Here is a 26,206-nt window from a genome sequence, read left to right as displayed (position 1 = left end):
ACAGATTACTTGTGAACTGAAAATCCGCAATTCTTCTGAAACATCTCAGATGGTTTTTATGTGATTCTAGAGAAGCCCTGCATCTTCACAAAGGAGCTGGTTGATACTGAAGTCACTGAGGGAGAGGATGTGATCCTTCACTGTGAAACCTCCAAATCAGACAGCCCTGTAAAGTGGTGCAAAGATGGGAAGAGCCTTAGGAATTCTTCCAAGCATAACATCAGCCGGTCGGGATTTGAGGCCAAGCTTGTCATTCACAGGGCAGAAGAAAGAGACAGTGGCAGATATGAGTGTGAGGCTGGAGCAGCTAAAAGTAGTGCGGTTATTACTGTCAAGGGTAAGAACATCTGGAGTGATGGTTTGGTTCCTAACTCGTCATCTAACACTGAGGTCATAGTAATAAGTTGAAATAATAAAAATATTAAAATATTATGGAAAGGAACCTCATGTCTTTGCACCACAGTGTAGGAGAGGTTCTCATCAAATCAGCACCCAGAGAGGTGACACAACGGGAAACAGGAAAATCCTTCATCTCACCTGGTTTTAGCTTTGTGAAAGTTAAGTGCCTAAACTCTCCAGAAAAGAGCAGTGGGTCGAGGACAGTGGGTATCTCTGTAGGAGACCTTCGGAAGCTGTCTCCACTGATGGCCCGCTCCAAGGATGGAGCTCTCACTCCCACATTTGTCTGGGTAATTACTTTAGGCAGCCAAATTCATTGAGAATAATGCACCCAAAGAGTGTGATAATGCCGGAGGTGCTATCTAAAGGGTTGTTGTCTGAGCTGAAGCTAAAGTTCTCTTCTGACACACCAGACTTCAGTGTACTTACCTGAACATGCTGGATGAACACCAAGTATGTTAGGTAGGTGTTGGGTCTGAGCCATGTCAGGATCAGGCTCATCTACTACCCATGCTATAAAAAGTGTTTAGTGTCCCAAACTAGAGCTAAAAGGGGGATGGAAGAATAGGCTGTAGTTTTCCAATAGCCACAGGACAACATAATATCTGTAGCTGCATCATAAATCTGTAGCTGACTTGCATATTGCTAAGTTAGCAGAAGTCGGGAAGAAATTGGGGTTTTTTTCATGATCTGAGGGGAAAGCACTTCAGTTGAGGGTTTTTTCCCAGTAAGTGCCTTTCCTACACTAGCTCACCTTAAAGCCTTGAATCCCGGGCAGTGACAGAGCCTGCATAGGAATCTCCACAGGGATCCTTTCACATACAGCTGTGTTTTCCTCTCCATGTTTGCTCTGTGCTGCTTTTAAGTCTGTATTCATGTTGGACAAAAATAATGTCGTGGGCTTTTTTTATAACTAGAAATCAATACTGCTGGTCATAACAGAAAGTGCTTTGCCATTTCTCTGTGCCCTCTGTGTTACGTCCGAGTTGACCTCAGTAAAGTCTTACGCTTTTTGTGCCAGTGGTCCAGCTCTGACCGCCCGTCTACAACACTGCAGCACATTGTTTGTGTCACTAATAGCAGTGCAGCATCTGCCACTAATGTTAATAATGACAACAGTAATAGCAGCAATGTCTTCAGTAGTACAGATAGGGATTAAAAGGTAAATAAGCATATGGTCTCAAATACATTTTTTTTGCCGTTGTAGTGTGCCGGCAGCCAGATGTGAGTTGTCAGAATCTGTTTACTGTTTGCTAGTGCTTTTCCATTCCTGTGGTTTTCTATCTCAATAACAAAACCTGAAACAAAAAAAGGAAAAGTGTTTTCCAATCTTGTGTGTTTCCTTAAACATTTGCAATATTTTTTTTTCTTGCAGAAATACCAGTTCTTTTCAAGCAGGAGCTCCAAAATGAAGAAGCTAAAGAAGGAAAACAAGTCAAGCTGACCTGTGAGCTCAGCAAACCTGATATCCCAGTGAAATGGATGAAAGGAGACACTGTTCTCTATGCCAGCGAGAAGTATGAATTTAAGCAGCATGGTACTGTGGCAGAGCTCATTATTCAAGATGTCAAAGCGATAGACTCTGGGGACTATACCTGCAGCACTGGGGAACTGAAAACCACTGCTCGGGTGAAAGTAAACGGTAGGCAGAGTTAAATATGTTGCCATGCTTTCTTAATGCATCACTTTAATAGAGTATCTATTAAAAAAGCCACACAGCACTTTGTGGCAGTGCCATCTACAAATTCGTACATAAAATTTAATGGTAAAGTTGCATACTTGTAAGCACTTGTATATATTTTACTCCCGTAATCTCACATTATATGTCTGGGACTTTAAACTTGTAACTTCCCAGTGAGCAGAAAATAGGTTCAGAGGGTTCATTTTCTATACCCTAGGTGCCATAGTTCCTGATCTATCAGCTATTTTACATGGCTGTGATTAAGACTGGATTTGGAGATGGAGACGTGGAGCACAAGAACATAAAAATATAAGTCCAGGCCCTAGCAAATTGCAGGTGACCACGTGATTAACATTTAGACCCCCAAACTTCACTAGTCATCCTTTTTAAAGGCTTTCAGATGCCATATGTACTCTCCAAATGCCCTTAAACAAATACAATATCTTTAGCAGTATAACAAAAGCAGAATATGCTGGAGCAGAAAGCATGAGAGATACAGGGCATGAATACTGCTTCAGCCCTGCAACAGGAGGAAATTTGTTAGGGGAGGATGCCCAGAGGACTCTGAAGGGGTCCTTATTAGAGAAACTTCCACCATACTCCTAGGGAGCCGTGGACAGATGATAACACCTGGGAGAGAGATTTCTTCCTGCTCCCAAGCAGAATCACTTTGATGCCACACAGCCAAGGGAGGGTCTAGAATGTTCTGCTCCTTTGGAAAAGGACTGGTTTTGAGAGGTGACAGCTCTCGTGGGGCACTTGTTGTACAGCAGGTCAAGAGAGAATGTCCTATTCCCTGGTTCTGTGTTCTAGCTGTGCCTGTCCTTTTCAAACAAGCCCTGGAGAATATGGAAATAGAAGAGGGGAAATCTGTCTCCATGCGCTGCGAACTCACAAAAGCTGATGCCACTGTGATGTGGAAGAAGGGAGAAGTCACGCTCCGGGCAAGTGACAAATATGAAATGAAGCAGAAGGGGACAGTGGCAGAACTGGTGATACATAATGCAGAGCTGGGAGATGCAGGAAGATACACCTGTGACACTGGAGAGCAGCAGACCACAGCCCAAGTCAAAATCCATGGTAGGAACAAGACACTTGGTTGTGACGATTTGTTGTTCTTGCCGTGGTCCTGCTAGCTCCTGCACATTTATAGTGAACGCTCAGAGAAAAAGGGATCAGTACAAACAAAAGGCAGCTCTGGCTGGGTCCATTATGTTCTCTGTTTTTAGGACAATAACTTCATGCTAAAACATAGCGATCAAATATACCTGATAACATATCTTTCCTTGCCCCTGAAATAACTCTTCTGCTTTCTGCTCTGGACAGAGGTGCTTGCGTGAGCTCTAAACTGGAAGGTAAGAAGGGCCTCAGGTACACATTCTGTTAAAGAATATGCAATTCTCTTCTGCACTTTCTCAGCAAGTTTTTCATGCATCTGTGACCATCAGCATTTGGGCAGCAGAAGGGTAATTACCTTGATATTCTAATTATTGGGAAATAAATGTTTTGGTTTTATTCCCTCCCAAACCCATGATACGCTATCGTAAATACAAATAGTCCTAAAAGCGCAGGTAGGTCAGAGCTTATTAGCTGTGCCAAGAGAAGTTGTTTTGGTTTTAAGTCCCATATAAGGTCACCAGGTTGGTAATGATGCTCTTAAATTAAAATGAGAATGCTTCCTTCCTCAGCTGTCTCTGTGCTCATCAGAGAAGAGTTGAAGAACGTAGAAGCTGTGGAAGGTGGGACAGCCACCCTGCGATGCCAGCTGAGCAGAGAGGCCCCCGTGGAGTGGAGGAAGGGCCACACTCTTCTCCGGCCGAGTAACAAGTACAGGATGAGGCAGGAGGGCACGGTGGCTGAGCTGCTGATCCATGACCTAGACCCAAAGGACGCTGGCAACTATACATGTGTAGTGGGGAATCAAAAAACCACAGCAGCCTTATCAGTGAATGGTAAAACGTCAGAAATAACCCTTGAAACTCTGGAATGTTTTTTGTCGATCTCTTCCCTCCTCCTTTCTGTATATTCCCTTGCAGTATCTACCTTTATGTCCTGCTTCTACTTTTTTCATCCTTCGACTTTTTCATGTTCCCATGTCACTCCTTTCCCTGATCTCCATCCATGATCAGTGTTCATTATGCCCAATGGTGTGTGTGTGTGTGTGTGTTGTGTTGTTTTCTCACCTTTCCTCAAGTAAAGGGTGCTGACATGTATGTTTTCCTGAATTAGTATGGAAATGTAAGATTCCTTGGGGTTTTCTTTTAAGGAAAGTTCATCACCTTTAATGAGGATGAGTTTGTCATTTGTATGCATGACCTCAATAACGATCGGCATGCTTTGATTCCCACAGAACAATTTACTAGAGATTTTGTTTTTTACCAGCCACAAAAATAAAAGCAGAATGTGTTTAAGGATGAGGGTGTTAGAATAAGGCTTAGGTAGTCATATGATAAAACATGATTCAACCTCTGACCAGAGATCTGGGCAGGGCCTTGGGTTGCAATCCCTTTTCATTCTGCATCTCTCAGCCCTGCCAATCCGTTTCAAAAAAGAGTTGAAGAACGAGGAAGCCACCGAGAGCGGGACGGCCACGCTGCAGTGCGAGCTGAGCCAGGCTGTGGACTCAGTCGAGTGGAGGAAGGATGGGAAGGTGCTGATGCCAAATGGCAAATACAAAATGAGACAGGAAGGGCGTTTTGTTGAGCTGGTTATTCAAGACCTAGACTTGACTGATGCTGGGAGCTATACCTGCGTGTGTGGAAACCAGAAGACAACAGCTGCTTTGAGAGTGAATGGTAACCCTTCTACTCATGTTTTCCATTAAACCCTAGACTTAGCACGCTTAACAGCATTTTCTGCTCATGTGAAGCTTGGTCGGTGTGATTTCTTAGAGGTTTCATGCTCTCACCTCTGTGGTACCAAAGAGTCACCCTATTAGAGAATATTCCCTTACGCTTTTTTTACTTTGAGATGGCACAGCTATATTGTATATTGTTTTATCAAATTTATTTCTCTCTACCGTAGGAGGTTTTTTACCCCCCTTTCAACTGTATCCACCTAGCAGTAGAGCTTTTTGGGTTAAATGTATACACTGGCCCAGTAACTCACAGCAGAGTCCAGTTCATTTTGATCTAGTGCTGATCCCTTCTCTGTTGGTATTGCATCCTTCAGCCTTGCCTATCCTCTTCCAAGAAGAAGTATTGAACAAGGAAGCTACAGAGGGGGAGGCGGTCACTTTGCATTGTAAACTGAGCAAATCGGCCCCAGTCGAGTGGAGAAAAGGGAATAAGGTCCTCAAGCCAAGTGAAAAATACAAAATAGAGCAGGAAGGTCCCTTCGCAGAGCTGATGATCCGGGATTTGGATTTGGCGGATGCTGGCAATTACAGCTGTGTATGCGGAGATCAACAGACTACAGCTGCTTTGACAGTAAATGGTAAAAAGAAATTCTCAGCATGTGTCCCAAGCAAACCTCGATAATTCCAAGATCTCTTCCTCTTTTTCTCCTGTTTCACTTGGTCCCCATATACTTTCTATCCCTCCTCCTGATTATTTTTTCTATCCTGCTTTCCTTCTCTCTCTCTTCTTTCACCCGGTGCCCTCTTGATGTGCTATTTGTCTTCCTAGACGCTATGTTTAAATGACAAGTGGAGTACAAGTCTCCAACTCAACACAATCTCCCTAGTCCAGTATAGCTGCTTGTTTAAAAGTTTTCACACAGGGACTGATGTAAAAGTGGGAATAATATTTTCTTTTTGTAACTTGGACTGTTACTCTTGTTGCTCCTAAGAGGAACAAGTTTTTGCCAAGGACTACCTTAATGAAAAATAGCTTTTATTATGCTCCTGCTATTCCCAGATCTTTTTCACCAATTTTGGCTTAACTCTTTCAAGGCATATACTTTATCTCTGCAGAAAGCTGACAGCATGTTTGTAACTGCTCCGTTTTAAGGAACTCTATAAAAATACAGATGGTGCCATGAATCATGCACTTCTGAAGAGCTGCTGTTTTTCTCCAGGGAAACAAAATGCTCTGGGTCTCATATTGAAATACGGCCTCTAGTTTTGCCCCTTTAAATTTATGGTGTATAAAGTGAAGGATAGATGGCTTGTCACCTAAGTTTGCAAATAGACAGACTTGCTTTTAAAGCAAGTTTTGAAGTTGTAAGGACAAAAAGTTGAAGATGAGACTGAAGTCTCTTTTGAAATGTTAGAGATTGGAACAAAGTCCTGGAGTGTGAAGGAGGTCTTGTGGCTTCAGTGTGATGCAGGTTCAGGGAGGTAAGAGAGCAAGTAGATCGTGGGTCAGGCTTTCTCAGCTTTGATGCTGTGTCCGTGTTGCATTTACTCTGCAGTCCTGCCTGCTCTTTTCACCAAAGAACTGACAGATGAAGAAGCCACAGAAGGTAAAAGTGTCTCTCTGCACTGTGAGCTGAATAAGGCTGCTGCTAACGTGGAGTGGAAGAAGGGATTCAAGACCCTCAAATCAAGCGACAAATACAAAATGAAACGTGACGGTGCTGTTGCTGAGCTTATAATCCAAAATCTAGACACAACGGATGCTGGAACTTATTCCTGTGTGTGCGGAGACCAGCAGACTATGGCAGTTTTAACAGTACATGGTAAAACAAACAAAACAAGACATGTACTAAAAGTAACTATCCTGTTTTCACTATTCATTTGGAGAGATACATGCTTACCCTACCACTTCCCTCCTTCTGCCAGACCCTTACCCACAGCTCACTGATGCCAGTGAGCGTTTCCATTGATGTCTGTGCAGCTGGGGTCCGTGGCACAAGGAGGGTGTCAGCGTGTAAGCTCAGAGTATAGGCAGCCAGGATTGCTGCTACCATTTAAACTAGGGTCCATCATTTTTTTTTCCCTTGAAAGTTCCTTTGTTAGTCTCCTCATTATGCCCATTAAAATGGGTTGTCTCAAAGGGATTATGATTTAGGGATTTTAAGGTTTCATAAAATTCCTAAAGGTTAGGTTATTCCCTGGAATCTTATTCCCATACTCCATTTCTGGAACAACGGGGTGCTTTCATACATACAGGCCAGTTGTCATTGCATTGAGTTACTGTCCTGTCTAAAGCAAGCCCAAACCTAAGGTGAACTTTGATTTTTATTACAACTGACATGTTTGAAAGGATATGTCAGTTCAGGTGAAAATGCTTGTTTCTTGTTTTCCCACCATATATGGAAATGAAGTTGTTCATTTCAAACTGACATTTAGAATGAAACTCTGGTGTTTCTTTTTTTTTTTTTTTTTTTTAAAACGTACAATGTCTTTTTGTTTGTTTAAGTATGTGAAAACATAGCAAACATCTTCCCATTATGGTTTAAACAGTCATATAAGAAAACCAATTTTTTTTTTCCAGAAATTTCAAATTAGTATCTATTCTTTTTGCTTGAAATTTCACAGGAAAAAATTGGGTTTTCTACTTCTATTTGTATCGATTTTTGACTCTGAGTACATGTAAAATACCTCTATGGATTACTGCAATCATTGAATCCTTTCCTGGTGATGATGCTTCTTTCTTCATACTGATTCATGGATACAGCTCAGAATCTATGTTTTTGTATTGATAGATCAGCTCAAGATAAGAGGGAAATGGAAAATTAAACATCAGTGTTTAATTTTAATTCTTTGGAGCATTGCATCTCACTGCTCGTATTGCTGTCCTTCAGCTTTACCTGCATTTTTCAAAGAAGGATTGAAGAACAGAGAAGCCACAGATGGTGCCACAGCCACTCTGCACTGCGAGCTCAGCAAGGTCGGTGTCCTGGTGGAGTGGAAAAAAGGGGACAAGACACTCAAACCAAGTGATAAGTATAGGATGAGACAAGAAGATACTGCTGCAGAGCTGTTGATCCGAGATCTGGAGGTAGAAGATACAGGAGAATATACCTGTGTATGTGGAGACCAGAAGACCTCGGCTGTCTTGACAGTCCATGGTAAAAAGCCATTCTCTGTTATGATAGCAGTACCTCAAGAAGATCCCTTTTCTCTGAGAAGTTCCCTTCCCACTTGCTTTGATGTTTTGATTCTGCAGCATTTTCTTGGTCGACTGGCTGACTTTCGTCCCATCTCCCACTGTCTGTTAGTTTGAAACTGGTGGCTTTATAGCAAAGTAGAGTTGTGAGAATTTCTCATCTTGGTCTTCACTTTTTAGAAGTGAAAAATGTACCTGTATGTAAGGTCAAGAGTGAGAAGACCTCTAGCAGAAAGATTATTCTCAAAGGGTTTGTCCTGGTGTCTCACTGATGTCAGTGGATTTCGGTGCTTAACTTGAAGGATAGTTCTTTAAAAATGCTGAACTCGGTGAGAGGTTTTTCCATTCAGGAATAAATGACTGTCTTCCTCTTTTGTGATATATTCTGCTGAGGAAATGGTACTTTCCAAAAAAATATCTCCAAACCAGGCCCTAATTTAGGGAGTAGTGAGACGGATTTTGTTCCTGTCTCTGCCATGATGAATAGCAATGAGCTTTGGTTGCCCCTCCAGAAGCAGATTTCACATACAGTTCCAATAGATGAAATAATAGTTTTTATTGGAGATATATCTTAAGGATAAGATGCTTCTAAGGACAGGGACAAAGCTATGGAGGCAAAACTCTTTTCTCTCAGATTTTCTGCATACTTTTACTTCCTCTTCTTTCTCCCAGCTGGAAGTACCTCTGTTCCTCCCCTCCTCTGAGCTGGCACTTTCTTCCCTGTGCAAGTTGCTTCCTTTCTACTATAGTGGCACACCACAAGGCAACTTGTTGAATGCTGCTAAAAAACCCTCTGTATTCTTGATATTAGAGCCATTATGACCTTGGAAATTGGGGCTTAAAGATGCACCCGAAGTTATATTACTTTTTTTTTTTTTTTTTTTTTTTTTTCAGGAAAGGCAGAGGTCTCCAGCTAGCAGTGCTGTCACGTGGGGAGATGACTTTCAATCAAAATTCAGGTCATTAATGTTCAAGGTAGATGATTTCAGACTGGGATAGGTAGAGAGGACTACTGGAGTCAGCTGGGAAGCGTTGAGCATGCTCCCTAAGTCAATGTTAGAAGCAGGTCATGGCAGCAGTTACCCCTGTGAGATCCTGCAGTAGTTTTCTAATAGATCCAGTTTTCAAGACTGTATAATTTGTTTTCCTCTAATAGGGAAGGACTACCCTCAGGACCTAGTCCTAAGTTCCTCAAGGTCTGGTTAATGGTTTTGATGTCCTCTCTGTTTATATTACATCCCATAGCTTTGCCTGCACTGTTCAAAAAAGAACTTGTCAATATGGAAGCCACAGAAAACGGGACGGCTGTTCTGCAGTGTGAGCTAACTAAACCCACTCCGGTGGAGTGGAGGAAAGGGCAAAAGGTGCTCAAGCCTAGCGACAAGTACAAAATGAGACTGAAGGATACCATTGCTGAGCTGACAGTCCATAGCCTGGAGGAACAAGATGCAGGAGATTACACATGCGTGTGTGGAGACAAGATGACTACTGCATCCCTGACAGTGCATGGTAAAATACATAAGTTTAATAGGGATTTTCTCCTTTGTCATCTGTGATCTTATGTAGGATCACAAACTCATCTTAATCCCATCTATTATTTTTAAGTGGGTGTGACAGCTGTATCAATCACTGGGAATATTTTTTACTGAAAGTCCTTCTCTTAAGACTGAGAAATAGCACTAGACAGTCTTTTCTGTCCCTGTTCTTTCATGTTAATGGAGTCTGGAAGCAGATAACGAAGACCTCAGTAAAGTCATAAATAGCGCTTTCAGCATTTCCATTAATTAATTTCTCTAGGCATATCACTGAGATTTCACTCATTTTACTTGTTTTCTTGAATGGAATTGAAACATGCTCTGTTATTATAACAACTAAGAGAGGGAGGTGAGAATGGTGCACTGCAGCCTGGAATTTTAAATAACATAGTGTTCATTTAAATTGCTCTAAACTGATCATCTGATCTTAAGATAGAGCTGTGCATAGTTCCTTGAAATTAGCTTTCTGTTGCTGTATCTTAAACTGCCTTTAAAGCATACCTTTCTGTACTGGAATTATAGTTTTACAACACTGATTTCCAAGTCAGCTGTGACATGCTGAAGGTGGAGAGTTGCAAAGCATAAGGCAGGATACCCCGAAATCCTTAATTTGCTTCTCAGGTACCATATATTCTAAAACTTTTGGAGATGAAAGGGTTTTAATCCAGTGGAGAAGTCAAGATTCAGTATTTCCTCCATTTTAAAGTGGTCTCTCTTAATCTGTGGTCTTCAGCCCTTCCTCCGTATTTTAAAAAAGAGTTGAAGAACGTGGAAGCCACAGAAAATGGCACAGCCACTTTCTGCTGTGAACTGAACAAGCCTGCAGCTGCCGTGGAATGGAGAAAAGGAGACAGAGCCCTGGAGACAAGTGAGAAGTTCACTATGAGATGTGAGGGCACAACTGCTGAGCTGGTGATCTGTGATTTAGATCTGACAGATGCTGGAGATTACACGTGTTGTTACGGAGATGAGAAAACTACTGCTGCACTGAAAGTGAATGGTAAAAAAAAAAAAAAAAAAATCAAATTAAGTGGATTATTTTCAACCACTTGTTGTTTAAGCGTATGGTAGTATCAGCTTTGAAATTGCAGCCCCGTTTCTGATAAAATTAGCAACATGTGATTGGACGTGGGCATAAATATTTGAATACACTGGTCAGTATCAGGCGCTGATCGGGTGTTCACTGCAAATATTTCAGATATTCTTCTTGGTTCCAACTTACTACTTTGATGCTCATGTTCAGTAGAGGTTGCTAAAAAAGGAAAATCTTATTGTTGTAACGTTAGTTGTAAAGACATAGCAATCCTACAGTTAAGAGTATTACGATTTGATTGCGAGATATTTTTGATGTAGTTTTAGTGTGTCAGAATATTGTGACAGTCAATTTCTGCTAGACCATTATCCGAGGAGAGATCTCGTAGGAAAGTGAGATTGATGACTCAGATATAGTTTCATTTATCAACTTTTTCACTAATAATTTGCACTGTGGTAAAACTTATACACTAGAGTTGGGCTTTATTTTCCGTTGTACCAGGCAATACCTGAAGTAAGGTAGGGCTCAGTCTGGCAGAGTCTGAAGCTGAGACTGGTGTGGTTCTCCATTTCATGCCATGGACCATACCATAAAAAAAGCTCTGACTTAAGAACGTGTTCTCCAGAGTGGTTACCAATCCCATTTGATTAGGGAAGGCTTTGCTTGTCACGGGTGGTTGACAGAGCACAGATAAATAGTTACTTGGATAGCTGTCATGGTCATACATTCTGCTCATTTTGAACTCCTCAGCCTTGCCAGCACACTTCAAGAAAGAGATGAAGAACGAAGAAGCCACAGAAGGTGGAACAGTCACCCTACAATGTGAGCTATCTAGGTCTGCCTCTGTGGAGTGGAAAAAGAAACACAAAGTGCTCAAATCAAGTGAAAAATATACTATGAGACAGGAAGGTACTACAGCACAACTGCTGATCCATGCTTTAGAAGTCAAGGATGCTGGGGAGTATACCTGTGTGTGTGGAGGTGAGAAGACTACGGCAGCACTGACAGTGCATGGTAAGAAAACAGAAATAATTTTTTGTGTGACGTGTCTCCTGTCTCCTCTGGAAGCCTCAGTACTGACACACGATGAGTTCTTTCTCTAATCTTGCCATCATTAATTCTGTCAGTAATGGATTTTCCCCTTTTTATAGTGATTTTTTTATTTTAATTCCGACTAGAACTGTAGTTCCATGGATTGTACTAATGTTTTCCCTCTTTTCTTCTCCTTGCTCTTGTGGCGCACAGCTATACTGCTCTGCACCACACTGAAGGCTGAAGCATGCCACATGCTTGTGTTTTTTGTTCTGTTTCACCTACTTTGGACTTGAGCGTAGAGAGATGGGGTAGTAGGAACATTCATCCTAAGAGAGATCTTAGATTTCAAGTTACATTAGGATTTGACAGATAACATTAGATAATGCAAACAAAACTTGACTCGGTTTAACTTTTCTATATAATTCTGACCAAGGGTGATGTAGATTTGTTTTCTTTTCTGGTATTGTAGAATACTCAGCACTATAGTACTTCATAGTCTTCAGCCAAATTCATCTGCAAACTTTCCTTGGAAGAGAGGGAAACTTTCTTTCCACAATTAACATAGGACAGTAGGAAGTTGTTTCAGCTGTCTTTCTCACCTGAAAAGTCAGTAGGTCAATGAGTCCACTTTACTGCCCAGACCTTTTCATCTTGATATTTACCAATAAACCAAGGATGGCTTCAGTCTTGAACTTCCAGTTTAACCATGGAAAAAAAGAATTGGAAAGGACCTTGACAGGTCATCTAGTCCATCCTTGGGCCACAAGTCACCAACACCCCTACCTAGCCTCACTCCAGTGAGGAAGAATTTGCAGTTCCCCTGGACATTCATTCCTCTGCCTAGCCATCAATACTGCCAGAAAGTTCTTCCTAATTTCAACAAAAGTCTTTCCCAAACTCATTTAGTCATTACTTCTCATCCTATATCCTGTAGAGATGGAGAAATATTTGCTATTTTCTCTCTGTGAAAGATCTGAAAACTTGTCTCCTTTTTGTCTTCTATTCTGGACTAAGCACCTTCAATCCTTTCACTCTTTCTTCATAGGTCATGTTTTCTAGACTTCAGCTCATCTTTGTTGCTTTATGGACCATCTTCTGTTAATCCACATCTTTCTAGAAGTGTGGTGGCCAAAAGCAGACTACAGTGCGCCCTCTGAGCCTTTGCCAGACTGGAGTAGGATGGAAGGACTTCGTGTTTCTTGCATATGACACTTAATTTTATACATCCCTATTATGATGTTTGCTTTATTCACATCAGAATTGCATTTTTTTGACTTGCGTTTGCTCCATAATCTCCTGTAACCCCAAATATCTCTCTGCAGATCTGCTCTCTATTATTCCCCATCTTATATTTGTGTTGTTGATTGTTCCTAAATATATTATTTTGCATCTGCTTTTGTGAACTGTAACCTACTTTTTTCACCACCGCTTCATCAAGGTCTTCTGTATCCTAATCCTGTTTAACAAAGTGCTTTTGGCTTCCCCCCCTTCCTATCTAGAGATCATCTGCAAAGTTAATGAAAACTGCATTTCACTGTTCAAGTCACTAAAGAAAATGCTGGACTGCAGAGTACTGAGGCACTCTGCTCAACTCATACTTTCACTGTGAGTGTAAATCACAGTTGAATATTCTTTGACTGTGGCTTTCAAATTAGTAGTGCTTCCCACCATAGTTCCACCTATACCAAAATTAAAGTAAGACCTTTACTGAAATCAAAGTATATAGAATATACTGTGTCTCCTTATCAGTGGAGCTTATTAACCTATGCCAAGAAATATTACACTGACCCACTCATTCATGAAAAGAACAGCTTCTGGCAAGTCCAAGTGTATTGCTATAATATTTTTCAGAGAATTAAAGTTAAGCTGAAATGGCCATAATCCCTTGGATCCTATCTCTGTCTCCCACTTCCCATTTTTCCAAGACAAGCACTGTGAACAGGATTCAGCTTGTAGATCAGAACTGGTGAGTGTTCCTAATACTGTCAGTGATCTAGTCAACACAGTCGATGGAAGCCAGGGAGCCATCCAATTCACCTTTCTAGCAGACATTTACATTTGGTCAGAAGGTAGCTCCAATGTCAGTGGCTTTCTTGACTCTGGATCTTTCTTGACTGTCCTGTGAGCTTAGAGTCTTGGTTTACATGGTAAGAACTACATGCGTGTATTTCAGTCTGTGAGACCATTTCCACCTCTAAGTTCCCATTTCTTTTTATACGTGTGGAACATCACCCATTCTCTGATTTTTCCAGCGTAACTGTTAATGTCTGATATTGGTGGAGCTTATACCTTAAGCATTCCAGGACAAATTATTTAATGACAGCAAGGTGCTTTGAGAATATTCAGTTTATGCATATACTCATTTTTTTTCTTATCCTATCTAGAATTCTTATTACTTTCTTAGCTATTATTAACATTTAATATTAAAGAAAAGAAAACAAGGAATTAAACATGTCAGCTTTCCCCATGTCACTCACCATCAACTTACATTTCTGAAAGAGAGGTAGACCAACCTCTCCCTTGTTGTTTTTCTTCCCTCTAATCTACTTACAGAATGTAATTACAGTATTTCTGTTTCTTTCTAGCTCAGGCTGGCCAGATTTCCTGGGATTTGCATGCTAAAATTCTGATACAGCAAGGAGCCACAAGTTGAACTGTGAGCGGAGAACATGGAAAGTTCCTGGAGTAGCGATCTTGCCACCCAGTTGCTGCAGAATTCAGTTGTATCTGGAGACATTTGATATCAGCATAATTTTACAGATTACCTTTCAGCCCCTCTTTCATGTTGGTCTCTTTGTCAATGAAGGGACAGAGTCCAGGAATGGGGAACTGCCCTTGACTTTCTTGATACATGCAGGGAACTTAGCTTTTCCGGATTTGCCTCTACATTCTGTAGTATTTCTTTTGCATTCATCTAAACCTTCTGTATTTTATAGGTCTCTTGAGTTTCAGGACATTGAAGAATTGTGATATAGTCAGAATATACCTGATAATCCTTGGAGTGAGGTAGTCTGTGTAGTTATGCCCTTAATATTCTATCTTTGAGGAGTTTTCCGCTCTCTCAAATTACCTTGTTCTTTAAGTTTGCTTCTGTTTGATCACAAGTAGCAATTATTGAAGCTTGCTTTCTTGTTTCCCACAGAATTTCCTTTTGCTCCTCTCCATCATTACTTGTCCTCAAATCCTTGAGCTTCTGCTCCATTATCCTTCACATCTGTATTCTCAAATATTTATTTCTTGCTGGTTAGAGTCAGGACTTGTCCTCTTCTGTTCTTTCATACATATTCTATATCCAAAATTGATCTTCACCCCATTCCAAAGACTTAGCAGACACTGTCCCATCCTATTGTTTCCACAGTGCATGTTACCATGTTACCAGCCAGTCTGAATGATTCTACTGGTTGTTCCAAAAGGGACAGGGTGTTAGGATACACCTGTATTTCATGGTGTGAAGGTCTTATAGCAGATTTCTTCAATGGAGACATCGTCCTTCTTTTTCCATTTTTTGTTACCCAAGTTCTTTCAAGAGTTCTCTGATTTTGCTCTTCACCATCACTCTAACTCTCAGTCTAGGTCTGTAGGCATCCTTAACACATAAGGTAAAGCCTTTTTTTTTTTCTTTAGCTTTTTTCCCTGATCATTGTGTAACCTGCTTTATCACTTTTCCTGGGCTGAATTACACTGAGAAAGTTACAGTTTTGACCATACATGAAGTTTTCCCATTCCTGCTGTTTATTCTCCATATGTCTCTAAACCAATCAGCACATTTACCCACTGTTTGAGACCCTCTTGTGGTTATGATACAAATTATTATCTTCCTTCTGTGAGATGATCCTCATGTCAATAACTAGGCATGGATAGATACTGGTTTAGTTCTCTGGTGACTGTCTTAGTTTAATCCCAGCCAGCAACTAAGCACCACACAGTTGCTTTCTCACTGCCCCCACCCAGTGGGATGGGGGAGACAACTGGAAAAAAAAAGTAAAACTCATGGTTTGAGATAAAGACAGTTTAATAGGACAGAAAAGGAAGAAAATAATAAAATAATTAGACTTTACAAAATAAGTGATGCACACTGCAATTGCTCACAGCTCACGGACTGATGCCCAGACAGTTCCTGAGCAGTGGTCCCTGGCTTTCCCTCCATTTTATATATTGGACATGTCATATGGTATGGAATATCTACTTGGTCAGTTGGGTTCAGCTGTCCCAGCTTTGTCCCCTCCCAACTTCTTGTGCCACTCCAGCCTTCTCGTTATCAGGGCATGATAAGCTGAAAAGTCCTTGACTTGTTGCTAAGTAGTGCTTAAAACATCAGTATGTTATCAACATTATTTTCATACTAAATTGAAAACATAGCGCTATACCAGCTATAGGAAGAAAATTAACTCTATCCCAGCTGAAACCGGGACAGTGGCCAAGAACTGCATATCATGAAAATGTTTGCTCCTTTGTTTCTCAGCCCTTCCTGCTCTCTTCAAAGAAGAGTTAAGAAATGAGAAAGCCACAGAGGGTGAAGCAGTGACTCTGCGCTGTGAGCTGACCAAGGCTGCTTCAGTGGAGTGGAAAAAGGGACACACAGTACTCAAACCTAGCGAGAAATACAAGATGAAACAGAAGGATGTCACTGCAGAACTGGTGATCCATAATCTAAATGAGAATGATGCTGGTGATTATACCTGTGTGTGTGGGGATAAGCAGTCCACAGCTTCCTTAGCAGTACATGGTAATAACCAATTTCATCTAGAAATTCTTATTATCGAGCTTCTGGTTTGAATTAATATTTTTCCTTTATTATCTCTGCATATTTCCTCTGAGTCTGGCTTTGCATGTCATAGTCATGAGAATTAATTTGCATTTTGTGATTTGAGGGAGAACCTTCATCTCATTTCCTAATACAAAGTGGTTGTAGGACCTGATCTCTCAAACAGATGTGAGATCAGGCCCAAAGACAGCTCTGCACTGGTGACCTCGCCTTTCCTTCCCCCACCTCTGCCATTCACCAGGAGGCTGTTTGCTGCTCCATGTTAACCCTCTGTCCATTGCATCCTCAGCACTGCCTGCACGCATCAAGGAGAGCCTGAAGGATGAGGAGGTAACAGAAGGTCAAGCAGCCACTCTGTGCTGTGAGCTGACCAAGGTTGCTCAAGTAGAGTGGAGAAAGGGAAGCAGTTTGCTCAAAATCAGCGACAAATACAAAATGAGACAGGAAGGCACAATCATGAAGCTGCTTATCCATGACGTAGAATTGAAAGATGCTGGAGAATACACTTGTGTGTGTGGAGAACAGGAGACAACAGCTGCCTTGATAGTGCATGGTAAAAACCATATGCCTATATCTGTATTACTGTGTTTTTCTCTACCAGCTATTGATTGTGTGTTCACCTGTGGCTGAATTTGTTTCTTTAAATTTGTAAGCTGTCTCTAAGACTGGTTGCATCCAGGCTGCTTTTTTGTTTCTGTCTATTGTTTGTCCATTGTTCCAGAATTATGAGGAAAGGAAACTCTTTCCACCCTAAAATGTTCTCTGCCTCTGTACCACCCCATCTTTCCCATCACCTTTGTGCCACGTGTCATTTTTAATGTCCTCTGTCTGTTTTGTGACCTTCAGCTCTGCCTGCACTTTTCAAAGAAGAACTGAAGGACCTTCAAGCCATGGAAAGCCAAACAGCCACTCTGTGCTGTGAGCTGACCAAGGCTGCAGCTGTGTCATGGAAAAAAGAAAACAAAATACTCAGGGCAAATCAAAAATACATCATGCGGCAGGATAATGCCCTTGTTGAGCTGGAAATTTGTGACCTAGATATGCAGGATGCAGGATATTACACCTGTGTGTGTGGAGACCAACAAACCACGGCTTCTCTGACAGTGAATGGTAAATTCATCTTGCAGATAACTGTTCATTTTTTGTTTCTCTGAAACACCCTGTTGCTGTACAAAGTGTTTACGTATCGTCTTTTTCCTAGGAACTAGTTTGAGTTCAGGAAAGGAAAACTTCTTGTTCTGGCATTTAATTTTGCTCTGATATTCCTGAAGAGGGAGCTGAGATGAATATTTCTCCACGTAGTCAAACTGCTATGTTGTATATTTAAGGAAATGGTGCCTAGGAAATGCTCCTGTTAGACCAGCTGAGATGTCCTGCACCCCTGGAGGGGTGGGCTTGTGATAAATTCTTTAGATTGCATTTTAAATCCATCCATCCTGTTGTACTTTGACCTGTCAGCTCCAACACTTCTTCTCTTATTGTCACTGCTGGATTTAGTTTTCCAGGTCATTACAGTGATAACTTCAATCTCAATGGCCAAACACCCTGAATTGGTCAGATTTGAACTTCAGTTGAGAGTTCATGATGCTGATCACAAATGCAATGGTCTTAGTTTAAATATGCTATCTATTGGCTTTCCATTCCCAGCCCTGCCGGTGCTTTTCGAGAAAGAACTGAAGAATGAAGAAGCCCAAGAAGGAACATCAGTCTCTCTGCGTTGTGAATTAACCAAAGAAGCTCCAGTTCAGTGGCAAATAGGGTCTAAAGTGCTCAAAGCAAGTGACAGATATCAAATGAGACAGCGTGGCACCATTGCAGAGCTGGTCATTCATGACCTAGACATAAAAGATGCTGGAGATTACACCTGTGTGTGTGGTGACCAAAAGACAACAGCAACCTTAACAGTTCATGGTAAAAAGACCTTAATAAAATTGATAAATAGCTTTATAGATAGACATCACTCTGAAATTCAGCTGTTTCTGCCATGGGTCAGTAACTTGTGTTTGATTTTATCCCTTTTTCTTCCTCCATTCTATGTATAGCTCATTTCTTACTGAGAAAGAATAGCTCAGGGCAAATTTTTGGGTCATTATTTATCTGCCCCCCTTTCAAGGGAGAAAATCAGATGTTTATTGCTATCCAAGTCTCCTCTTCTTGGACATAGACGTTTTCCAGCTCTTTTCCTCCCCTCATCCCCATGGTTCACTTCAGTCAACCACAGTTTTCTCCAAAACATACATGTATGGTCTGTCAGGCCTTTCTGCTCTCCAAGCACTGTTCAAAGGAGAAGTGAGGGTTGGGGCAGCAGCAGGAGGGGGAGATGTCATCTGCTGGGTGACGTGCCATGGCTACTCCTGGGGGTACCAGATTCTTTAAGCAAGTCAGACATGCAGAATGAGATAAGATACCATTCCAGAGCTTGTTACTTAGGTTTAAAGGATGCAGGGGTCTGTACCTCTCTGTGTGTGGGATCAGGTCTGCCTTGACAATTAGGTATTAAAAACCTCCAACAACAGAGGTTATCAGCAGTTATACTCTTCTTTATCCTACCAGCTCCCAATAAACCAATCCAGAAATAAACCCTTGTGTTACATTAATAATTTCATTACCTTATGTTTTGCTCTCCTCATTAATGAGTATCTGTTTTAATGGAATACCAGTCCTTGGGTCTGAGGAACTTAATTGGTCAAAGAGACCCAGTTAGGTCCCCTCCAGCTTTTTTCCCAAGAACTTCTGACTCTCCTCGGGCTTTGCTGAGACATTTGAGGAGTACTATTTGTATTCTGTACTAACAATAGTTGTGCACAAGGCACATTTGTGGTTAAATATTAATAATTAGTTTTCGTATAGGTTACTGTCTTTGGGTTATGATTTCCAAAATGGGCAATAGTAAGAATCTGTAATTCTTACTATATATTATGGCCCCTCAAACTTCATTTTAATATTAGTAGTTTTATTTTGAAATATGACTGTTTTCAGGTAGATGGGGCTATAAGTTTTTAGGAAAAACAAAACAGAAAATAACAATACCAGCCTCCAAGGTATCATACTTGTGTAGGTGAAACAGTACTGTATCCAGCAGTGTTATTTGTGAGTGCTGTCAACTCAAGATCTTCCTGTACTGTTCTTTCACCATGAGAAACAACAGAGTTTTTGAACTTGGGCATAGCTAAGCATGTCTATAATAGGCTGAAAAAAAGAAGGCATGAGGGGAAATAATCCAAGCATTAAAAAAAAAAAAAATTCTGTTTTTTCTGATGACCATTTGTTCATGTTGCATCCTTCAGCTCTGCCACCGCTCTTCACAGAAGAGCTAAAGAACAAGGAAGCAGAAGAAGGTGGAGAGGTGGTCCTGCACTGTGAGCTCACCAAGGCTGCTCAGGTGGAATGGCAGAAGGACCAGAAGATTCTCAAAGAGAGTGAGAAATACAAGATGAGGCAGGAAGGGAGCAAGGCAGAGCTGGTGATTCATGAAATAGCTGAGGAGGATGCAGGACACTACACCTGTGTGTGTGGAGAGCAGCAGACTACAGCTGTCTTAACAGTACAGGGTAAAAACTGTCTTGACCTTCTATTTCCTAACTGCAAACCTCTGTCCTCTACTGTCAGGTGTTCAATTTTCCATGTCTGTTCAACCTCATTAACTGACGTTCCATTCATTTGAAATTATGCCCTGCCTTCGATGACTTGCAAGCTGTGTATATTGGAAAATACTAGTCTACATTTTTCTGTGCCATCCTTTTGTCTTTTCCTTTCCTTAAACACCTACCTGCTATCCTTTCATCTTTTCCTTCTGGCATTCCTTTCCTAGCATATAAACCCACTATTCTTTTGTATTTCCTTTCCTGCATTTCTCTAAAACACAAATCTTCTTCTTCTTTGCCATTCCTTTCTGGCATTCCCAATACCTACCATTTTAATGTAGTACGGGGTATGAAGAGCAGCATCCAGAATGAAGCTGTGTTAGTTATAATTTCTTCTGTACAGAGTTACGTTTATATTGGGTTTTGTGGCCACAGCCTCTGTCCTAATGTACAAAGATAGATTTGCACTGGGAGACTGATTTTCTAAGCAGGAAAGAATAAATTTTTCATGTGACCTCCTTCTGGTCTTATTTTGTTGTAAGAACCATTTGCTGTGCAAACAAAACTGGTGGTTCAGCTTAACAATGCTGGAGATGGGAAATGTGCCAAATCGAGGAGGCTAAACCTGGTTTCTAGACTGGATATTTTAACTTAGCTGAATTACTATGGAGTGAGACACTAAGTCTGAGATCCGAGATATCCCATAATATCCCGTTATCCCATCTAGTTGATAGAGGAACATAGGTGAAGGTCACCAAATTTATTTCAAGGACACAACTTGCTATGGGTACTAGAATTAGGTTGAGTGGGGAAGATATGTTCTGAGATAAGAGGACAGGCTGGGATTCAACAGTGGGAGATTCTCTTTGGAGTCAAGAAGAATCTGTGAGCCCTGGCTGCATCTTTTCAAGGGTATCTCAAGGAAGAAAGAACTATGGTGAGTAAAGAGCTGTGCCAACACTCAGCTCAGCAGGGCTGCCCTGTAAGTGGGAAAAGAGAGTACAAAGGCATAAGTATTGTGGAAGACACCAACACGTGTGAACTAAGGAGCTCAGAGATTATATTCTTAGTTTTTCTTACATGGAAACTAGTAGAAAGCAGGTGTAAATCTCCTGAGGACAGTGCAATTTTGCTAGTAGGAAGCCAGCATAGAACCAAAAGGATTAGGGTATATGTTCCCATTAGGGTGTTTTTATTTATATTTTCTGTTGCTGATGCTCACCTGTCCTTAACTTTAACATCCTTCCCCTGTCACTTCCTACTCTGACCCATCCCTGGAGATACCCTCAGTTTGTAATAGTTCTTACCTGCGTCCTTCAGCTGTGCCTCCATTTTTCCAAGAAGAAATGACCAGCAAGGAAGCAGTAGAAGGTGGAATGGCCACTTTTCACTGTGAGCTCAGCAAGGCATCTGCCCATGTTCAGTGGAAGAAGGGCCATCACGTCCTCACCTCGGACAAGAAGTACAGCAGGAGACAGGAAGGCTGTATTGTGGAGTTGGTAGTTCACGATTTAGACTTGAATGATACTGGAGATTATACCTGTGTGTGTGGAGACAAGACCACCACAGCTGCCTTAACTGTGCATGGTAAAGTAATCCTTTGGACTAAGGCCCTCCTTAGACCTCCTTAGACCTGTCCAAGTCTCTATTGCTATGGTGTGTTCTCATTCCCTTTGTTTGCTTGGGCTTTTGTGTTCCTTTGGACTTTGCTTATATAAATGCTTCCTTCTTGTGTTAGAATTGGGAGAAGAGTTGCCTGTTGGTGTTTGTCCTCCTCAGCTATGCTGGTTTCTCTCACATTCCTTGCCCTGATGCAGTGTCCAGGGAAGCCAGGGGAGATTTTTCCATTGTGTTCCACTGACCTGGATCAGGGCTTGGTAGCGTACTGTGTATCATCTCCCCAAGGACCTCATTTAGCTGATTTTTAAGGAATATTCACTCTCGATGGTAACTCTTTTCAGCACTGCCTCCAGAATTCAAAAAAGACCTGAAGGACCTCGAAGCTGTAGAAAATGGGACAGCTGCTCTGCACTGCGAGCTGACTAAACCTGGTGTGGTGGAGTGGAAGAAAGGGCAAGAGGTGCTCAAAGCAAGCAGCAAGTATAAAATGTGTCAAGATGGTGCTGTTGCAAAGCTGATTATCCATGCGCTGGATGTGGAGGACACTGGAGATTATACCTGTGTGTGTGGAGATCAGCAGACAACTGCCACTTTGACAGTCAATGGTAAAAAAAAAAAAAAAAGGTTATAATATTTTCTGAAAATAACTACTGTGGTTTAGTGTTACTTATGGAGAATGGCTGACTACAGCTCATAATGTGAGGAGAGTGGCATGGTCTATACAGCCTAATAGAGTGACCAGGTAGAAAATGGGAATTGCAATGCAGAACTAAATGCCTTTTGACAGTGTGTTACTGTCAGGATAGCTGCAATCTCTCCTCCAAGTGTTCTGCCTTAAGAGGGAATCTGAACTCTTACAACTCCCTGCTGATCTTCAGAATACCTCTTCAGTGATCAGGGCAACATGTTGGCTACTTTCACAGTAGGAAAAATATTCTGTCATTTTTAGATCATAGTTTAGATTAAGCTTCAGCATACTTCATGGCAAGTGTAACTTCTTGAAATATTTTTTTTCTTGTTCTGCAGATATTTCTATTACTTCTCTGGGGAAATAGCCTTGTACTTTGAATCTAGAGCAATGAGGTTTAGAGACATCTGCAAAAAAGCTCTTCTGGTGCTTTAATTTTCTTTCTACTCTCTTTCCCAAACCCCAGCTGCAGTATGTTGCAAGTTATGTTTCTATTTTATAGCCCTACCAGCACTTTTTAAACAAGAGCTTCATAATACTGAAGCAGAAGAAGGTGGTACAGCAACACTGAGGTGTGAGCTTACCAAACCCAAGGCTCCAGTAGAGTGGAGGAAAGGAGACATTACACTCTACCCTGGTTTGAAATATGAGATGAAGCAGCAGGGCACCAGTGCTGAATTGGTCATTTATGACTTAGAGCCGGACGATTCAGGAAGGTATACCTGCGACTCTGGACATCAGCAGACAACGGCTGTGGTAACTGTACATGGTAGGCAGAGTATTGACCCTTGGATCAATAGAGATGAAGTGAAAGGAGCACCTTTCAGTGTTCTCTACAGCCCTTTGTTTTGTCACTGGTCCATCCCAGCATACATATTCTACTTCAGCAAGTACAACTTAGAAATGTTCCTCTTGCTGTATCTGGAGTGATTAACCAACATCAAAGCAATTAAATGCTGTCATGATGTCAAAATGCCCTGCCCTCTCAGTGCAGGGAGTGTGGCTGCATATGGGAATGGCTAACAGAAAATAAGCCAGGCAGGCTGATGGTTATTTTGGGTTGTTGACTTCTTCAGTGGGCGTAAGGAATGCCTAATTGGGCATAATGCCTAATTGGGATGGTAAGAGATGCAACAATTGGGGCATAGAGGATATCTATAACATGTGAATGTGTTCTAGAATTACTTGAGGTTTTGAGCCTCAAGTGTAAACTTTGACTTAAAACAACTGCATCCACATCTGTTTTCCTCCACCTCTTCTAACCATCCAGAGCAAGACCTTGCCTGAAATCTGAATTTCCTCTTCCATTTATCACTTTATTGTCATCTTTCACTCTACTGCCTCTTTGTGTGTTTCGAATGCTAACTTGACCTTTTATATGTTGATAGAAAATTTATCTGGGGGGGACGGGCAATACTCTTTGCTTAATACTGCAAACTCACAGACCTTTATTAAGGAACAAGGGTACACGTAAGAGAGAGTATGTCCCAGTGATCTTTGACTAAAGCATCTGTAGTTGGCAGAAAAGTCTGACTCCTTCAGATCACAAGCCAGGCCATTCTATGGACTGCTCTCTAAAACCATATTTTCCTAACTTCACCGTCTGTCCTCAGCTCTTGGTTCACATAATGATTCAAGAAAGATGCTACCAAGACAAGGAGTTGCAGCCCAAGGATTATGAAATCATTACAACAGGCCATTTCTGAAAAGTGATGGTAGGGTTGGGTCCTTTTTGGACTGTACATTCCTAAAAAATTTCCCTCTCAAATTTTGCAGCATTGCCTGTTACATTTAAGCAACCCCTACAAAATAAGGAATCAGAGGAAGGAAGTACAGCTACATTCTGTTGTGAGCTGTCAAAACCCAATGCTGCAGTGGAGTGGAGGAAAGGAGGAGTGGTGCTGCATCCTGGCCAGAAATATGAAATGAGGCAGAGGGAATGCCTGGTAGAGCTCTTAATACATAATCTCAAATTAGAAGATACAGGAGAATACAGCTGTGATACTGGGGATCAGGAAGAAAAGGCATCTTTAAACGTGAAAGGTATGTGGTGTGAGCTGACTCCTAAAGAAATAGATTCCATCCAACATGCAAACCAGAAGTTAAAGTATAAATGTTTTTAAATACATGACTTATTTTCCCTACAGATATTTTCCTTTTCATCTAATATACTAGGATTTATTTTATTTTATTTTTTTTTTTTAAATGAGAATGGAAGAGGATGATACTTTGTTCTTCCAGTGCTGCATTTGAGTTTTGGGTTTTAAGAAACACTTTCTAGCTTTATGGCTGAAGGGAAATTAAAGAGCAATGGTTTAACATAACATGTGGATATTTCACATGATATGTGGTTTAAGTATTTAAAAAAAAAAAAAGATATTATTCCAGATACTGGAAGAAGACTGACAACAATCTTCCTGTTCTGTCAAGGCTGTCCATGAAGTTTTGAACTTCTTTACTCTTGAGATCTTTGTTAGATCAACTGAAGGATAAATTCATTCAAAGAATTCAGCCCTAAGAAGGATTTGAGTCAAGGAACAAAGAAATAAATGTTCTAACTGCAGATGGCTGCTTCTGACGCAGCAAGATCTCCTAGTAGCTCCAGGCAAATCAGAAAAAATGGATCCTGCCTAGGAATATACCACTTGCGAAGCACAGTATCTTGTTCTCCAAAGTGTCTAACTGTATTAACCAGGACTTGACTCAATGTTCAATAAAAGCTCCTGTTTTTTTCCCTTTAGCTGTGCCAATTCTTTTCAAAAAGGAGCTCAAGGACAAGGAGGCAGACGAAGGAGCTGCAGTGAAATTCCAGTGTGAGCTGACAAAGGATAATGCAGCAGTGGAGTGGAGGAAAGGCACCATGGAGCTCTTCCCATGCGCCAAATATGAAATTAAATTAAGTGGTCACACAGCTGAACTTGTGATTCATAATGTGGAACCAGAAGATGCCTCTGATTACACGTGTGATACAGGAGACCAGCAGAGCACCGCGGTCCTCCAAGTGAATGGTTAGCTCTGCATCAAAATTAAGGGATTTGTGAAATTGTGTGTGAATGATATTCTTCTATTTATGGGTGAATAAACCCTTCCAAAAGTTAAGAGAACGAGGAAAGCAGGTGCCCAGCCATAAATCGGAATACAGAAAAGTAGATCTTGTGAGACGGGATTTGTAGAATGGCTATTTAGGCCTGTAAAGCAGAGTGTAAAGTGTATTAACCCCTTCCTCTGATATGATAAAAGCAAGAAACTTTGCATCATGGGGATTTCAAAATTCTAATAGATCACTATTTTTGGTGTTTTGCATTCATTGATGGCTTAGTTGTATCAATAACTAATCATTAGTCATCAACAAAAGAACTGAAAAATTTTACTGTTTTCAATTTTTGTGATGCCTTCCCATGAAGATCCTGTGAACACTATATTTAAATCAGGTATAACGTCTGTGATTAATCACCATCTGTGAAATGTCTGTCATCATCTCAAACTGTTAGGTGGAATTTGTGTCCTTGCTCTTAACCTACAACCTTTCAAACTACAAACTCTTGGCTGAACGTGACCCATGAAGCAGCCACTGGATCAACTACAAGTGAAAGAGTCCTGTGCTTGCTTTACTTGTGTCACAGTAGGGTTTAGGCAGGGGAACCACAAGCACTGAGATTCTTGTTTTCACAGCTGCTCTCACACACACACACACGATGTCTATTCCCTTCTTGTTTTCATCAGTAACAAGCTGTTGTCTGAGCTGTTTCATGCCCCGCTTGAATACGTGTAGTCCATTTTTTTTTGTGCATCATCTGGAAGGACACTGTTGATGATCTAGGGTCTTGAAAGGATATAAAAGAAATTGGAAAAGAGTTTAAAGCTTTACATCAT

The 26,206-nt window shown here is 41.2% G+C and overlaps 1 protein-coding gene across 1 annotated transcript in view; it reads left to right on the top strand.

Moving 5' to 3' along the window:
- OBSCN (obscurin, cytoskeletal calmodulin and titin-interacting RhoGEF) overlaps window positions 1-26,206 on the top strand; it is a 184,822-nt gene that overhangs the window by 62,751 nt on the left and 95,865 nt on the right. Inside the window, exons 32-52 of the mRNA XM_026842630.1 lie at window positions 71-337; window positions 1,775-2,041; window positions 2,894-3,160; window positions 3,769-4,032; window positions 4,609-4,875; window positions 5,252-5,515; window positions 6,434-6,700; window positions 7,769-8,035; window positions 9,319-9,582; window positions 10,342-10,608; window positions 11,392-11,655; window positions 16,139-16,402; window positions 16,731-16,994; window positions 17,288-17,551; window positions 18,089-18,352; window positions 19,729-19,992; window positions 21,346-21,612; window positions 21,987-22,250; window positions 22,836-23,102; window positions 24,110-24,376; window positions 25,075-25,341. Of these exons, the coding sequence (XP_026698431.1) occupies window positions 71-337; window positions 1,775-2,041; window positions 2,894-3,160; window positions 3,769-4,032; window positions 4,609-4,875; window positions 5,252-5,515; window positions 6,434-6,700; window positions 7,769-8,035; window positions 9,319-9,582; window positions 10,342-10,608; window positions 11,392-11,655; window positions 16,139-16,402; window positions 16,731-16,994; window positions 17,288-17,551; window positions 18,089-18,352; window positions 19,729-19,992; window positions 21,346-21,612; window positions 21,987-22,250; window positions 22,836-23,102; window positions 24,110-24,376; window positions 25,075-25,341 (5,577 nt within the window). The remainder of the gene's footprint in view (window positions 1-70; window positions 338-1,774; window positions 2,042-2,893; window positions 3,161-3,768; window positions 4,033-4,608; window positions 4,876-5,251; window positions 5,516-6,433; window positions 6,701-7,768; window positions 8,036-9,318; window positions 9,583-10,341; window positions 10,609-11,391; window positions 11,656-16,138; window positions 16,403-16,730; window positions 16,995-17,287; window positions 17,552-18,088; window positions 18,353-19,728; window positions 19,993-21,345; window positions 21,613-21,986; window positions 22,251-22,835; window positions 23,103-24,109; window positions 24,377-25,074; window positions 25,342-26,206) is intronic.

The sequence above is a fragment of the Athene cunicularia genome (assembly GCF_003259725.1).
Source record: "Athene cunicularia isolate RWA chromosome 2 unlocalized genomic scaffold, athCun1 chr2_part1, whole genome shotgun sequence".
Taxonomy (NCBI): Eukaryota; Metazoa; Chordata; class Aves; order Strigiformes; family Strigidae; genus Athene; species Athene cunicularia.
Note: the sequence above shows the minus strand (reverse complement) of the source record. Positions and strands in the feature narration are given on the sequence as shown.